The sequence below is a fragment of the Catharus ustulatus genome, chromosome 10, assembly GCF_009819885.2.
Source record: "Catharus ustulatus isolate bCatUst1 chromosome 10, bCatUst1.pri.v2, whole genome shotgun sequence".
NCBI classification, from domain to species: Eukaryota; Metazoa; Chordata; class Aves; order Passeriformes; family Turdidae; genus Catharus; species Catharus ustulatus.
In genome coordinates this window covers 22445422-22462800 of record NC_046230.1, presented here as the reverse complement: position 1 = coordinate 22462800, position 17379 = coordinate 22445422, and the positions used below count along the sequence as shown (strand labels likewise).

Below are 17379 nucleotides of genomic sequence, written 5' to 3'. Positions count from 1 at the left end.
AGGGCTCCAAACTATTACAATTCTGGAATTATACCAAAGATACCTGCCTACATAAGCACATCACTGCTCTCAGACACACCAGGGGCTGAAGGTAAAGGCTTGGGCTTAATTACATCTTTTGAAGCAGGTGTTATTTTCCAGCATCCTGATTTTCCTTGCATTGTAGGATCCAAGAGCACCAAAAAACTCAGTGTAAGGAAGGATAATATTTGCATTGTCCTGAAAACTGGAAGTTTCTACATGGAAAACACTACAACCCACGAGCATGGAAGGGTCCAGCTGTGACTGGCAGGACCACCTTCTCTGTTTCTCCTTTTTAATGTCTCATTCCTCTCTTTGGTGCTGCTGCTTCAGTTCTGTACATCAGCAGCTATTGCTGTGTCCCTGCAGCATGACTCCCCGGGAGCACATGAGGAAGATGTCCATCCTGGGGGAACAGGGAGCACTGGAGGAAAAGCACCTGTACAGGCTGGCAGGAGGCATGGCAGCAGGAGGTGAGCACAAGGACCCCACTGCACATGTGCTTATAGCACTGCTGGCTCTGCAGCCTACCAGGAACTGCCAGCAGCAGGTCTGACGTCTTTAAAAGGTATTTCCAATTTATCTTAGGAGTAACTGCAGAAATATTTTGCTTAAGGTAATTAAAATTAACAAAGAGGACTCTTGGAATTCAGTATTTGATTAAGAGATGCTGAGCATCTGAAGACAAATAAATGTCACACAGGAACTCAAACAAAAGCCACAGTTGGACACTGATGTTTTGGACCACCACTGTGGGCTTTTTTTTTCTAGAGTTGCTTTCTCATGACAATGCAGGTTCCACCTAGTATGATTTTTCTCAAAATGAAACTGTATTAGGAATGAAAACCCTCTCAAGCAGATAACTTAACATCCACAGCTATCTTCTGTTTCATAGTGCTATGTAAATTGTTATTCATTGTAATTTGTCCTTTGATACACTTGACTGAGCACATCCTATTTATTTTTCCTGCAGTTTGATTGAATAAATCTACATTATTTAAACAAAGTAGTTCAGGTGGCAGCGAAAACATGTTTTCAGTTGCTGCTATTAAAAAAAAAAAAAGGTGCGATTTGCACTAGAGGAAACAAAACAAAACATTTTTTTCTGGTAAGGTCATACTGCAGCCAGAATGACTTGCTAACCAACCCCACTGACAGCAGAACTGTGTGTGCTTTGTGCCAGAACTGCGGCAGCGGCAGGAGATGCTAATGAGGAACCAGCTGATGGCAGTAAACCCGCAGCTGATGGGGCCGGGCCAGCAGAGGATGCAGGCGATCCCTGCCCAGTTTGAGCCGCGACTGGTGGACAGGTACCGGGCAGCATTTTTCTGTCCCAGCACTGCAGTTAATCACTCTGTGTGTGCTGCCCCTGAGGCTGTAAAGACCTTTGCTTATTCTTAACTGAACAATATCCTCTGCATATCTGAATTTTTTTTTTTTTTTCCCTCTCAGAGACCTGATACCTTCCACGGAAATGATGGCCTCAGCTGACCCCAGACAAATCCACATAGCATCCCACCTGGGACCCACAGTCCCACAGCACCCCAACATGCCAAACCTGTTGTCCAACCGTGTCTACCCAGGCCCAGGTAAGAAAGCACCCTCTGCATCCTGAAAAGTGAGACCACATAGATCAGAGAGCCAACTGCATCTGCTAGTTTTCCATAGGTTTGTTGGTAGTGTCAATAACAGTTGGTTTTGTTTTATTTCATTTAGAAAAGGTCTCACTAAAAGGAGGCAACCTGTTTACCAGAGATTCTAAACGGTGCTAGGTCTAAGCACATCCATTCAAGTTTTTGTTAAATACAGTTTGCATGTTTTTGTTCCCTCATTTTCTTTTTGTACTTTCCAATTTTCACACTCAAACAAAAGCCCATAGCTAAAAAAATAGCTTGCCAACAACACTTCTACACTACATTTTACTCCTCTTATATGAACATTGGCTGCTTTATACTGATCATATTCTCTAGTGATAAAACCATATGCCACTTAACTCATGTAGGGCAAATACAAGTCCTTTTTAATAAAGGCTCAAAATGACAGGGCACAGCTCCAAGGGGAAGGCTGGACATCACAACTATGGCACTCATGTCATGCTGCACAAAAATTTGCATATTGCTTTATACAAAGTGAGCTTAAGAGTCTTTCTTTGAGATGAGGGAATGTATTTTCAATGTCACATCAACACAACAAGAAAAAAATTCTAATTTCAGCCTCTTTCCCCACCTTAAAATGGATCTCAAATAAGGGAGTCCCTCAAGAGGAAATGTAATTTAAAACTACACAGCCTCCAGGCTGAAAGCAGTCTCAAAGGAGCAGGTTTGCTTGCTCAACTGATGCCTATTATTTTCTGAGCAGTTATATGTACTTCAAAGGCATAAGTCACCAAAAAAACCCACCCTGCTGTCTCCTTCCTTTGTGGTTAATGGCAGGCATTCCTAACTACAGATCTGATTCTGAAAACACCTGATGATGAACTTCATGTTCTTTCTATATATTGCCACCAAAACAATGACAACAAACAGGATTTAACTTGAAATCCTGTTACCTTCCTGGTGAAGCCCACAGCTGAAGACTTACAGCTTTTAAAGTGTCTCTGCATTGTTCTAGGGGTTGTGCATTTGCATGAGGAAACAAGTGAATTTTAAAGACTTTTTTTCCCTGTTCCCTTTAAGGATACAGCTTCTTGCAACCAGAATCCATGGAAGCTGTGGCCAGAAGACAAGAACTCGTTCAAAAGCAAAATATTGCCAGGTAATCAATAGCAAGCTTTGCTCTGAGGTGCATGCCAGGATTAAAGCAGCAAAGTGATTGAGATTGTTTTTCAAGATACCCAGAGAGGCAGAGAGCCCTTGAGTCTCAATTAAGGCCTGAAGCTACTGACTTTCTGCTTGCCCGATTTTACTTTTATTCTTGAAGGGATGTAACAAAAATAAACAAACCCCTTAGCTTGGTTAAGCAAAAGAACAAGCTACAGCCACAGCCCTTGAACTGTGGATCCCAACACCCTGAAATTACAAAAGTTCAGGAACAAATTCAAGCTTTACAGCTGTGTGATATCACACACAACACTCTAAGCTTGTAGCTGGGCCCTTGGGATGAGCAGCTGTGTCTCCACCCTACCAGGGTGGGCAGCTTTCCTAGGAGTTGGAACATCAGAGTGACTGTAGAAAGTCCAGTTATTTGTGCCAGTTTCAGTGTAGTCAGTAGCTGGTTAAGACACCACCAGTGCCCTCCCTCATGGTCACACCATTTCCACAGAGGAAATCTAACCTCAGCCACTCCTGCACTGGGCTGCACTACTCAGTGGTAGTGCCCCTCACACAGTGAGACTAAGAGCAAAGAAAGCTAAGTTCTGTATATTCATCTGCAAATAATTATGATGGAAGTGTTTTGAGCTCTTAAGTCAGCAAAGCTTGATTCTTGAACTCCTCTGAGCACAAGATTTGCACCAGCAGTGCATTTCCTGTAGCTCTTGCAACACGGCAAAAACCCTGAGAAAAACAAGTGAAATACATAGCAGCAAACACGGCCATGTCATACACCCACAGCCACATCAGAGCTGGTTCTACCTGTTCCCTCAGCCCATGAAACAGCTCACCTACACCTTAAGAACCTTTTACTCCAGTTTTTTTGCCACCCTGGCATTTTCCAGGGTGTTCACACAGCTTTCTGCAGTGCAGGTCACCTTTAGGGCTGCACTGGCTCCTTTCAGCAGTTCCAGAAATCAAGTGTTTACAATCTCCTGCACTTGGTGCAGCTTGTGCTGCTGTGCACTTGGGCTCAAATTCTTGTCCTCCAAGGGACTCTGCCTCATCCCAAAGCTCTCTTTGCTGATCCTGACAGCAACAACTATCTCAGCAGGAGCAGGAGGCAGGAATGTAATGCTTTCTGCTGTTTATTGCCACCTCAAGAACTGGGTGGGAGTAAGGACAATCAGACAAAACCTACAAGGACACAGTACATAGACAAAACACTTCCTTTGTATCTCTGAAAGCAGAAAATCAATATGTTGGAGGTTGTTTCAAAGATGAAAAGAAGGCAGAGAAAAAACCCTGAATAGTGTGATCAAGTAATTCCTCCTCATATCAAAAATCTGTATAGATAGCTTTTGCCCAAACTGTTTTCCTGACAATTTTACACTCTCCTGAAGATCAGACTCTCTGTGACCTGTTAAACCCATTGCAGTGTTAAGAAAGCTGTCTTGATGCACTTTAAAGTGCTTTATTTCACAGGCTTCTTTCCAAATATGCAGGAATCCCATTGAAAGCTCCTCAAAGCTCCTCTAGGAGCTCCACCTTTCTGTTTGCTCACTGGCCTGGCTCCAGAGAAAGCTGATGCCAGCAAAGGTTGATGCAGCAGAGATAAATACTTCTACTTGTGTTCTCTGTATCCCACTGTTCTCCCATCCACTATGATAGGAGCAGGAAGCTGGCACAGACTCTGGAGTACTCATCCACAAGGAAGGAGATCAGTTGAACACTTCCCACCAGGATCTCACCTTTTCACACTCTCATTGCCATGCTCAGGTGCCAGGCACTGTGGAGGGTTACTCAAGAGACTTAGCATTAGCTTACTGTGAATAGATGCCCAGGTTCCATAGGTAATGTCATTCTTTATCATTTACAATATCACTGGAATTTTGCAGTTTTCAGTACAAATTTCTGAGTGATAACATAAATCATTTATTTTCTTTAGTCTTCAAGCCTTATGACTCTGGAGACTATTTTCCAAATGTGAATATAATCCCCATGTCTGGATTGCCAATATTCAAATAACAATTTTTGTCTGAAGTATTTTCCAGATGGAAGTATTTTCCATGGATCACATGGAAGATAAGTTTTCCCTTTCTTTTGGTTTACTATCTGTATCTGACAGCACATTATATACAGCCAGGTTTGCCATTCCATGTGCAGTTTGTACCCTCTCACACACAGCAATGTAGGGGAGAGACAAAACAAGCAGTTTGCCTATTCAGTTATCTGAGTTTTATTCTGCTGCTGGAAAAAAAAAAATAAAAAGGTGATGAAGGGACCAAGCTGCCCTAACTGCTCATGCTCTGTGTGTCTCTTAGAATGGAAATGGAGATGAATGCTATTTTGCAGCAAAAGGAAATGGAGAAAGCCCATCGGAAAGGACTCCTGGGCCTGGAAGCCCCCTTCCTTTACCACGGGATGCCAGCGAGTCCCATTGCTTTCCGTGGCAGGCACAGACTCCCTGAAGGGCACCTTGCCAACGACCTGTACGTCCATCGTACCAGCCTGGATGAAATCCATGGCAACACCATGCTCATGGCAAGCAGCCCATACCCACCAGTCACCACACTGCAAAGGGAGAGGGGGCGCCGCCCCGGGAGGAGAGCTGGAAATCACAAAACTGCCGAGGGCAGCGCCAATGGCACAAAGAACCAGGCGGATGATAAATCCACAGACTCTGCCTCAGCTGCAGTGGATGATGAGAAAGAAGACAAGAAAGAAATAGAGGTGGAGACATCAAACAAACATGAGCAGAGCAAAAACCAGACTGAGCCATCTGCAGTTGCTAAGAACTGCAAAGAGTTTGAACAAAGCTTGAGAAAAAACTGTGCTACTCATGAAATTCCTACTGAAACCACCAGCTGCAGCAACACTAATGAGAAGGAAGCCAACAGCTCCTGTGCTGCTTTTGATGACAAGTACCTGTATCCTTCTGCAATCCCATTCTCAGTATTACCTTATGGATTTCCAGTGCCCAACAACCCATTGCTACCTTCAGGTTTGTCAGATCTCCAGATTACAGTTAGAGTGGTATAATGATACAATCTGGTTTTATTGATTTGGTCTCTCAACTCTTCCCTCTGTTTTAAGTGAATTTTTGGTATGGTAGAGTCATTGCAATTACAAGTAGAATTCTAATGCTGCAAACAGTAATATATGTATTTCGTTCTTGTTTTAAAAGGAATTTCGATTAAAAGAAATAAAACTACTGAATAAAGTTGTGAGTTAGCCCTCTTTTCAGCCCACAACTTTTCTGTATGTCCTAACTCACAGTAGGCACTATGGACTAGCAAAGGCTTAGATCTGTTCTACTGAAATATTAGTCAAATCAAAGTAACAGTAAAGTCTAAAGAAGAAAAAGCACTGGATAATGCACTCAGTAGAGGAAGTCCTGCAGCATGATTTGTATGTGTAGTGACTGGTAGGAACAGTAAACAAAAGCAGTAAACAAAAGAAGCCACCCAAAAAAAACCCCTCCAGAACCAGGTTCTGCTCATTACCTGGTGATTTTGTGTCTAGGACTGCTGTATCTGTACGTGACTACACCCTGCTGTTATTATATTAGGTTCTGAAAAGGTGTAAAATTCTCATAACAATCATTTCCTCCTGATTTGCCAGCAAAATTTTACCAAGATAACTTCTGTGTTTCCTCCTCAAAGGAGCTCATGGCCTGATCCTGAATGGAGAAGACATTTCCTCCATCGAAGACATTCGCAAGTGGACGGTTGATGATGTGCACAACTTCATTGTCAGCCTCCCAGGCTGCTCAGATTATGCCCAGGTGATTATAAACATACACCACATTTTCATTACTTTAGGGCCATCTAGATTTAAATGTCAGCAAGCAAACGTAAATGTGGGAGGGTAGTCAATTCTCCCAAAATTACAAGTACAATAGTAATTTTCTTTGTGCAGTTAGGAGAGAAATACAAAGATAAAACAGTAAAACTATTATTTCTTCTTTTTTACTGTTTATGCCTCAGGGTTAAGCACGAAAAATAATTATCAAAGTCTATTTTAGCACATTATGATGTGTTTTATCATTTCATCAGATATTTAAAGACCATGCTATTGATGGAGAAACCCTTCCACTGCTAACAGAAGAACATCTCCTGGATACAATGGGATTAAAACTTGGACCAGCATTAAAAATCCGCTCTCAGGTATGATCAGTAAATGTATGCCAAGATGGTGAGTCACAGAAACATGAAAGTGCCAGAAGATGAATTTTTCTAAACAAAAGCACTTTTTTTTTCACAATATTGGGAGAAAATAAATTACTCCAGCAAAGGTTTCTTTTGCTTCCCTGTATGTTACCTCAGCACACAGGGAGACAGTAAGGAATATGACTGTACATTTTTCAGGAACAGACACTGTTGGCAGTTTTCTGCCCTTAATTTCATCCACTAATATCAACTCTCTGTGTGTTTCTGTTGTTGCTGGTTCTTTTCCTTTTCTTTAATCCCTTGTACTCTTCTCCATTCCAACCACTTTCTCACAAAAATGTGATAACCCTTTGAGATGCCTGGGATGTCCCTGGTGTTGTTGCACCAGAGTCAGGCTTGATGTTTAATGTCTTTAATGGCAAGAAGTAATTGCAGCATTATGCCTTTGTCTTTAAAGGTGTCCCGACGTCTGGGTAACGTGTTCTACATGATGAACGTCCCTCTGTCCGTGCCCCTGCCTCCTGCTCCAGGGAAACCCTCGGAGCAGCCCTCTGACATGGCCTCCCCTCTGCACTGCAACAGCAGCGGTGACACCCTGGACAGTCCCTGCTCCCAGGACCCAGAAACCTCCCAAGCAGTGGAACAGATCGTTTCAGAAAGCAGGGAAAATCCATGTGACACCGCTGGAGCCCAGGCTGACTTCCAGATGATTGCTTTCCAGAAGAGTTGAGCTAAGTCCAGGACATAGCATGTTTTTAATAATCCAGGAACCTCTAGTTAAAAAGTGTTTGAGAAGAAGCCATAGCCTGAAACCTCTGTAAGGCTGGGGCTGAAGGAAATAAGCTTGCCAATGCAGCATGAGGAAGTGTTGTATCTGAAAGGCACTCAGAAATGCAGCTACAGGTTAGTGCAATTACTTTCAAGTGCAATTCATTGATAAGAATACCAGTAGAATTAACAGGTACATTGAATCTTTCATTGAAGTCCAGGGTTATCACTGAAAGCTGTCAGAGACTCAGAGTACACTGTGTGTCTTACAGTGTGTTCCAGTGGGCAGATGAGAAACTACATGGAAAAGTCACAGTTTCCAAACATAGCTGACTTCTGCTTCATTGAAGAAAATTTATACAGAACATTCATATGGAATTCATTGGGACAGTATGGAACTGCCTACAGAATGTAGAGAAACATACCCCAGACTCAGCAATTTGACTTAATTCATTGCTACTCCAGAATGAAGCCTTTCTAAGTGCCTGGCAGGGGTATACAGCTTATAAAGACACACATATTGAACATGAAAATACCATGTGTGACAGCAATTTTAATTATTCCAAGGCATTCTTATCACCAGGGCTGGAATTCGCTTTTCGTGACTGCAAGCTGAGATGAGTCACCAGCCTCTGCCACCAAGGCCAGTCACTGGGACAGTGACATTCCCTGCAGGCAGCAGGCTCAAAGCCACCTGGCTCCTGCCAGCCTCTGCCAGAGCACTCTTCCCATCAACTCACCTGGGCAAGCCATGGAAAGCTTCTCCCTCAGCAGCACATTCAGTGTTCTTCACTTTGGAAGAGGCCATCAATATAGCCTGAGAGCTCCCTTTTCTCCAGAAAAATATGGTTTCCCCTCACTCCTGCTACTGATGAGTCATTACCTCACAGCAAACAAGAACATGAAATAGAACTTTAAGCTAAGCACAAATCCCCAACATTTATTGTGATTCCTGTGTGACTTATCCTTGTTCCCTTTTTAGGGGTTTGGTCCTACACTGGTTTTCCACAGAGACTTTGGAAGTCAGAACACTTCCACTCTCCTCCCTCAAGAACTCTTCTTCACTCCAAAGAACACACAAATGTCTTTGACAAAATCAAGTTCTGTAAATTGAGGGAGATCTATGTTGCTACTTTAGAGTCTCTCCCCTTAGTTTAGTTTGTGTGGCCTAAAGTACTGAAACCCCAAGAGGTATGAAGCTGTTTAGATGGTGAGTGGCTAAACACAAGCAGGGGAAGTATTTCCATATTCTATTATTTTACTTTAGCCAGAAATAAATTGTTTTATGTCTTTGTTATATTTTTGCACTAGATAATGTGTGATTAGATGTTTGCAACAGCAACCCCAGATGTCCATCTTACCATGCTGTCCAAATTTTGCAGCCTTTGGGAAAAAGGCAAATATCTAAATTCTTTATAGTATATGAACCAGTTTCTTGCCTATCTTTTGTACAACTGACAATCGTGTTGACAAGTGTCACCTATCTGATTAAACAGAGTTGGTTTTCTAATGGCATCCTACCTCCTCTCTGTGTGAAATACTCGACTCAATCCACACGAGACCTTCTCCACCCTGGAAGAGGAATCTCTGACACTGTTCAGGGCAATGAGGCCACGAGATGTCGCTGCAAAGCCACTCGGTCACCTGCTGTCCCTGCTGTCCCTGCGAAGGGAAACGCAGCACACCTGAAGTACTAAGGGCATGTTAAAGGCGACCATTTGAAAAACTTTATTTGTTTTTCTAAAGCAACAGCAGAAAAGCTTGACTTCAATCCCATATGCCAGGGAGGAGGGATTGAAATGTGGTTCTGAAGAGTGTGATTATTTTTGTAAATGGGTCAGACATGAACAATGGCAAAAGCTGAGAAAGTTGGGATGCAACGTTTGCAGTCTTGTACTGCTTCTGCAAATAAAAAAAAACCCACCAAGCATACGATCCTTTGCACATGCTGGGCTCTTCTTCCCAAAATGACAAAAGGAATTACTTCATACTTCCTGTACTGGGGGAGATGTGCTGCAGCAGCCAAAATGCAATAAGCCCTGCAATAAGTAAACAGCTGTGAAGTGAAATAGGAAGGAAAGGGATTTACCTAAAGAGACATAATAGATTCTATTTCTAATGGAGGAAATACCACTGGTAATGAATGTTTCCTCTCCTACAAACACTTCTGAGAAAATTAAAACAAAAGGTAAAATTAATTTAAAAGTACACAGAACCAATATTTCCAGAGGTTGATGTGTTTTCAGGAACAGTTTATATGTAAACTTTGAGGCCTTACTGACTCACAAGTTCTTTTTGGACATTTATTGTTTATTCCAGCTGCAGGGGGGTTCAGGTAGCAATCACAAGTACACAAAAAAGCTGGCAGAATTCTGCTTCCTAATAACTTTCTGGTGTCTGTGCCACCACTGCATTCATTTTTTCTGCAATGCAACTAAAATCTCAGTGGGATGCAGATGATGTGTTTTAATACATGTTGCATCATTAGAAATGTTTCATTTAATATCTGTTGCTGCATTACTCCATAGCAGTGATACAGTTAATGAAGAAGAGAATTTTTATGAGATGTTGTAGAAGTTCCTGATTTTGTCTGTATCTACACTAAATGTGTGGGCTCCTGGGGACAGAGACTTCCATTTTTAAATTTTTTTTTAATAGGGTAAATATTAAAGACAAGATTAATAAAAAGGTAAAACAACCATATGGCAAAATGGTCCCATATCATAAATAACAGATTTAGGAAAGTCCTGAAGAGGAAGAAATGGCTTGTCTTTCCTACAACAACCTGAGTTTCTGGCCTCATGTAGGCTGCAGAAGATTGATGGTGATGATGATGATGATGATGATATGGAATACAAACTCACATGGACCTAAACAGATAATTTTCTGATCAATTTCCCAGCTGAAGAATCTGTAAAAAATGCTATTAACATGCAAAAGTAAAGCAGAATTCCCACCAGGTCCAAGTCAGGCGGTCACTTTAATCCAGCACACAAACAAAAGAACAGCACAAAGGTGTTGATATTTCAAACTGACCCATACCCATGCCACCAGCTACTTTATAAAACTTTATATTCTAAGACTTTATACAATTATGAATCTGCCACAAAACAGTTTTCAGAATGATAAATTATCCTTTGAGTGTGAAACAGAAAAAATAACCTGCTCTGGTTTTTAAAATCACCACTAGTATTTAAACTCTCTAGAAATTCCTTGTATTTTCAACTTTCCAATTACCCTTATACAATTTGATTGGTTGTGCAGTGTTTTGAGTCACCTTTAACAACAGAAACTTTCCAGGAAAATCATCCAAAACTAGATACAGTTCTTGTTTTGGTACCTTGCCATGGTAATGTTCTACCTAAGCCCTTTATTATTCACTGGAAAATAACAAGTCTATTTTATGAGGCTGAGTGTTCATAGAATTACAAAATGTTTTGAGTTGAAAGGGACCTTAAAGATCATCCAGTTCCAAACCCCTGTGTCCATCAGAGCTCAGCTGCCTCTGATGCTTGGTTTTGATTAGCTCTTCATGCTATCATAAATAGCTGCAGCTATATTGCTATGGCAATTTCAGTATAATAATACATGCTGTATTGAGAGAAAAGCTCACCTCTCCTTTCTCATTTGTTTAGGCTTTGGGGGGTTATTGCAGTTTCCAGGCTCTTTTATTTCTTTGGGAAGGCTTTGCTCCTCCTATCACCTCTACTGAGGCCACAAGAACTGCTCTGTTGATTTGGCTCTTATGCTGTCCTTTCCTTTGTCCCATCCCCAAGTTTACCCAAGTCTGGTTTTTCCAGACAGACGTTAGTTATCCCCATGCTCTTCTTGAACCACAAATTTCCCTGTGGGCAAGGATGCAAATCTTTAATTCAGCCCAGAGTAAAGAAGAACCTGTTGAATATGTTGTATGGAGAATGATGCAGTATTTTTCCCTATAGCACAGCAAAGACATGAATAGACATTTTGATTTATCAAAATTTAAAACCACATATAGCATCTCTGTGTGTGAATTACTGACATAAAGATCAACCAACCAAAATGGCAAAACAGAAAAAGCACTGCTGACCATGGAAAAGAAGAAAGCACCAAACCAACCTGGTCCTTTGCTGCAGCCTTGGCTCATCAGCCAATCTTTGCTGATTATCTTTCAGTTCCAAGGTTCCAGCAGCTTTGCTAGAGGAGCACTGTGCAGCTGGGATTTGTGGGACTCCTGCAATCCCTGAACGCTCTGCACTTGCTGGCTTCTAGTTCAACCTGTTAAATGGAGGGATGTAAACTCAGGACTTGCATCCTTACATAAAAAATATTTTTAACACTTGTAATCATAACAAATTTATGATTTTATAAAGCAATAACAGGCAAGTTTTTAAGGCTATACCTTATTTATTGTAATTCTTATCGATCCCACCTGACACTGGCAAAAACAGAGATATAAGCAAGCCTTTTTTATCCAGACTTTTTCCCAAAACCTCAGCTGGTTCTTTCAGAAAATATATCGATGTATTTTTCATTTATGTGATGTATTTTTCATTTATGTGTGGTACATCCTCACTGACTCCAGCATGGTCTGATTGACAGTGGTCTTTAGAAAGAGCTGATGTGCCAGCCCATATCAGAAGAGATGTATCCAGTTTCTCTCCAGTTACTGCTTAAATGAAATTATATTCTTCCAATGAACAAAGTGAGTATTAGAAATAGGTCCAAATAATTATAGAAAAACCAAAGAAATTACTTTTAAGTTCAATTAGGATTTTTGTCAGTTATATGTACCTAATAATACTGGGTTGTATAGAAATGAAAAGGAACTTGCAAGAGTAGAAGTATTTAAAAACTTTCTGAGTGAAAGATAATTATGGAGATTTATCTAATAAACCTTTGTTGTCCTGCTAAATCAAAAGCTAAGTGGCTAACTAAATATTTATAAGCTTTTGAGATGGAAGTGACTCAGGATATGTCTGCATTGGAATATGTTTCTGAGTTATGACTCATGTATTTGTGGGTGGATTTTATCTGAACCTGTCTTGACAGTATGTGATGCTGTGCCCGTATTCTTTATATTCTGAGCCCATTCAGTGTTGAAGCTGAGTGGATGAAAAGGAAGGTCACTCCAGAGCCTGCAGCATGCTACCATCTGTACATAAGCAAGGAAATGGCTCCTAATAGATTGCTGGGGAAATGCTTTCCCTTCCTTCCTTCCTTCCTTCCTTCCTTCCTTCCTTCCTTCCTTCCTTCCTTCCTTCCTTCCTTCCTTCCTTCCTTCCTTCCTTCCTTCCTTCCTTCCTTCCTTCCTTCCTTCCTTCCTTCCTTCCTTCCTTCCTTCCTTCCTTCCTTCCTTCCTTCCTTCCTTCCTTCCTTCCTTCCTTCCTTCCTTCCTTCCTTCCTTCCTTCCTTCCTTCCTTCCTTCCTTCCTTCCTTCCTTCCTTCCTTCCTTCCTTCCTTCCTTCCTTCCTTCCTTCCTTCCTTCCTTCCTTCCTTCCTTCCTTCCTTCCTTCCTTCCTTCCTTCCTTCCTTCCTTCCTTCCTTCCTTCCTTCCTTCCTTCCTTCCTTCCTTCCTTCCTTCCTTCCTTCCTTCCTTCCTTCCTTCCTTCCTTCCTTCCTTCCTTCCTTCCTTCCTTCCTTCCTTCCTTCCTTCCTTCCTTCCTTCCTTCCTTCCTTCCTTCCTTCCTTCCTTCCTTCCTTCCTTCCTTCCTTCCTTCCTTCCTTCCTTCCTTCCTTCCTTCCTTCCTTCCTTCCTTCCTTCCTTCCTTCCTTCCTTCCTTCCTTCCTTCCTTCCTTCCTTCCTTCCTTCCTTCCTTCCTTCCTTCCTTCCTTCCTTCCTTCCTTCCTTCCTTCCTTCCTTCCTTCCTTCCTTCCTTCCTTCCTTCCTTCCTTCCTTCCTTCCTTCCTTCCTTCCTTCCTTCCTTCCTTCCTTCCTTCCTTCCTTCCTTCCTTCCTTCCTTCCTTCCTTCCTTCCTTCCTTCCTTCCTTCCTTCCTTCCTTCCTTCCTTCCTTCCTTCCTTCCTTCCTTCCTTCCTTCCTTCCTTCCTTCCTTCCTTCCTTCCTTCCTTCCTTCCTTCCTTCCTTCCTTCCTTCCTTCCTTCCTTCCTTCCTTCCTTCCTTCCTTCCTTCCTTCCTTCCTTCCTTCCTTCCTTCCTTCCTTCCTTCCTTCCTTCCTTCCTTCCTTCCTTCCTTCCTTCCTTCCTTCCTTCCTTCCTTCCTTCCTTCCTTCCTTCCTTCCTTCCTTCCTTCCTTCCTTCCTTCCTTCCTTCCTTCCTTCCTTCCTTCCTTCCTTCCTTCCTTCCTTCCTTCCTTCCTTCCTTCCTTCCTTCCTTCCTTCCTTCCTTCCTTCCTTCCTTCCTTCCTTCCTTCCTTCCTTCCTTCCTTCCTTCCTTCCTTCCTTCCTTCCTTCCTTCCTTCCTTCCTTCCTTCCTTCCTTCCTTCCTTCCTTCCTTCCTTCCTTCCTTCCTTCCTTCCTTCCTTCCTTCCTTCCTTCCTTCCTTCCTTCCTTCCTTCCTTCCTTCCTTCCTTCCTTCCTTCCTTCCTTCCTTCCTTCCTTCCTTCCTTCCTTCCTTCCTTCCTTCCTTCCTTCCTTCCTTCCTTCCTTCCTTCCTTCCTTCCTTCCTTCCTTCCTTCCTTCCTTCCTTCCTTCCTTCCTTCCTTCCTTCCTTCCTTCCTTCCTTCCTTCCTTCCTTCCTTCCTTCCTTCCTTCCTTCCCCCCAAATCCCAAAGGATTATCTGTGTGTCCAGAGGAAAAGCTTTTTTCAAGTTTTGCTTGTTCAGAACTGACACTTGCTTTGACTTGGAGTGTCTCTCCAGTCTGTTTTGCAGACTGTGGCTCTGCAGTTAATTAGTGACACATTTGCCAGTAATTCCATTCCAGCATGTGGCCTTGTCTTTCTGGTGTAGCCGTAGCTGTGGTAACCCTACATCATTTTCTGGATCCAGGATGACTGAACACAAAGCAGACATAGCACAAGGTCCAATAAACTGACAGGAAATAAGAAAATAAGCACCACAAAGAGTAAAACACCACCTAACTCAGTGTCCTGCCCCAGGGGCCATGAGAAGATACCTAAATCAGAGCACAGGAACAAAGCAATAGTGAAGTCAGGATAATTCCTTTATTTCCAGGGTCCTATCTCACAGACAAACTGAGGGGATGTCTATATTTACTGGTAGCTCATGATGTATTTTTGTTCCATCAATGCATCCAGCTGGTTTTTGAGCCAAGCTTCCAGCATCCATACTGCTGTATTAGATCACACAGCTGGGGTAAAGAAGAGGGAAAAGAAGTTAATGAAATGCTGTTGGCTTGGCATCAGTTGAAAGAGGAAACCACTCCACTTGTATGCAACATCCTTCTCAACAGTAACTCTGAATCTACAATAATCACAATGGCAGTTGGCCCTTTATGGGCTGTGTCTTCACTGCCTGGTGCTGCAATGCTGCTTTTTGCAGCTGCCCCAGAGCTGACAGACACTAACCTCAAACAAGCTGTTTGAACCTTCACTTCCACTCCATGGCTTTCTTGGAATTCAGCCACTTGCTTCTTTCCTGCTCTGCCATTCTGATGAGTGAGAATAAACTTGTTCCATGTCTGACTCAGTCATGATCTGCTCTGTACTCCAGAGTGGTAGGAATTCACCATCCAGCACCTTACACATTCCCTTGCCCATTTTCCATCCCTAGTCCTTCCTTAGAGATCTGCTTGAAGTGATGGGTTTGCTCCTTGTGCTGCTCCATGCCCAGCTGTCCTGGGAAGAGCTCCTGTAATTCAGTGTTTCACAAAGATGAATTAAAATTTCTGTAGGAAAAATAAATAAATAAATAAATAAATAAAATACATTAACCAGATATCCAAAGTGCTTTTCTGCCAGCAAATAGCTTGATGTACTGCAGATAACACACCATGCCAAAAAAAAACCCCTGCAAAACGAAGAGCTGAGCATTAAAGGTGGGTTTGTGAATCAGCAATAGATTCAGAGAGACAGAGGGCATAGAGGAGTAAGACCTAAGACCTTAAAAGAGCCCGAAAGTAGAAGCATGAGGGATGATGACCCATCAGGAGGTGATTGCACCCTTCAGGAGGCCATGGAGCCAGGGAGTTTCACAGCTGAAGCTCACTTGTGCCTGTGCAGGGAGAGCAGAGAGGTCAGAGCTGCACCATGCCAAAGCCCTTGCTGTAGCCATCGTGTATTATTAGCAATCTGTAAGTTACAGATGGCTGAAAGTTTTTCTGCAAGAAAGTCTCCATGTCAGATGTGCTTTTATGTTACTGTAAGTCAAGCACATGAAATAACTGTTAAAATTATTGCCAACCTAAAGCATGTATTTTTTAATAAATGCAGTCTGCCTGCTTTTTACGAGGCATTGTTTTATTGTAACCATAAAAGCTTCAATTCCCTCTACCTAGAAGTTCATCTTTTGAATTACACTTTTCTAGTTCACTCACTCTGCAGTCAGTCAGCTTAATTTATAACTTGTATGGATTTTCTGCCCAGCAACAGCAAAAGGAAAACATTCAACAGAAAAAGATGTCGTACCAGAAAGAGCACAAAACCTGGCAGTGAAACTGAGGGGCAAATACACTGCTGGAAGCGTTTTTAGATTCTTAATTGCCCAATTTTCATTCTGAGAGTTCCAAATCATAAGAACAGAAAGAGCAACAAGATTTGAGGGGACTGGACAAGACAATGCAGCACTGCACATACTTTTCCATCTCAAAGTGCCAGGGTGTGGTTTGGAAACACAGAGCCAGAGAAAATTATTATAGCTTTGCTACTCCAGTGATCTCATAGCACAAGTATGTGGGACAACCTCTGGCAAAAGGCCCTTCTGCTTTATATAGGTTGCTTTCTGAATCTAATGTAAGTATATGAGGTCTGAGCAGTGAGTCGGTTTAAATAAGTACCAGTTAACAAAGTGCTGTATTGAGCATCTTTAAGGCCTTACATCCTATTTCAGTGTATCAAAACTTAAAACACAGGCTTTTACAGAGCTGGAGCAAGGTGAAGGACTGGTGAAGGGCTGAGCGGGGAGAGCAGCTGAGGGGCTCCTTTCAGTGGTGCCCTGTGACAAGACAAGGAGCAATGGCCATGAAGTAAAACACAGGATGTTCTACCTCAACATGAAGATTAATTTCTTCACGTTGAGGGTGGCAGAGCACTCGAACAGGCTGTCCAGGTAGTTTGTGGAGTCTCCCACTGTAGAGACATTCCAAACTCAACAGGACACGTTCCTGTGTCACCTGCCGTGGGTGACCGAGCCTTGGCAGGGCAGTTGGACTGGATGATCTCCAAGGTCCCCTCCGGCTCTAACAATCCTGAGACTCTGTGAAGGGAGAGCAGTGAGGGGGCTGCGGCTGAGGAACCGAGGTGAGGTGTGAGGGCTGACGGAGGTGGTGGAGGGCTGAGGCGGAATTCGGGTTAGGGGACGCGCTGAGGCGGGATGAGGGGGACTAAGGGACCGAGATGGGATGAGGGGGACTGAGGGACCGAGTCAGGGCGCTGCGTGCGGGGCGGTGATGGACCGAGGAGCTGAGGGAGGGATGAGGCGCTGAGGGACCGAGGCACGGAGAGGGACAGTGAGGGAACGAGATGGGTCGCTGAGGGCGGGAGAAGGGACGATGAGGGACCCAGGCGGGTCGCTGAGGGGCTGAGGGACACTGAGGGACAGTGAGGGACCGA

General features: G+C 42.9%; 1 protein-coding gene across 1 annotated transcript; it reads left to right on the top strand.

The window, feature by feature from the left end:
• The first annotated feature begins 391 nt into the window (after positions 1-391).
• On the top strand, positions 392-9127 carry SAMD7 (sterile alpha motif domain containing 7). Its single transcript, XM_033068930.1, has 8 exons — positions 392-494; positions 1205-1331; positions 1474-1610; positions 2697-2775; positions 5096-5775; positions 6437-6558; positions 6830-6940; positions 7401-9127. Exons 1-8 carry the CDS (start codon positions 392-394, stop codon positions 7671-7673), a joined length of 1632 nt encoding a protein of 543 aa, XP_032924821.1. The 3' UTR covers positions 7674-9127.
• The last annotated feature ends 8252 nt before the right edge of the window (positions 9128-17379 follow it).

What these genes read in the sequence shown, in the direction of transcription:
- SAMD7 (XM_033068930.1), top strand. Translation starts at nt 392, where the DNA reads ATGACTCCCCGGGAGCACATGAGGAAGATGTCCATCCTGGGGGAACAG. An exon ending in CCGTGTCTACCCAGGCCCAG is followed by an intron (nt 1,611 to 2,696) that starts GTAAGAAAGCAC and finishes GTTCCCTTTAAG; the next exon opens with GATACAGCTTCTTGCAACCA. An exon ending in GCTGCTCAGATTATGCCCAG is followed by an intron (nt 6,559 to 6,829) that starts GTGATTATAAAC and finishes TCATTTCATCAG; the next exon opens with ATATTTAAAGACCATGCTAT.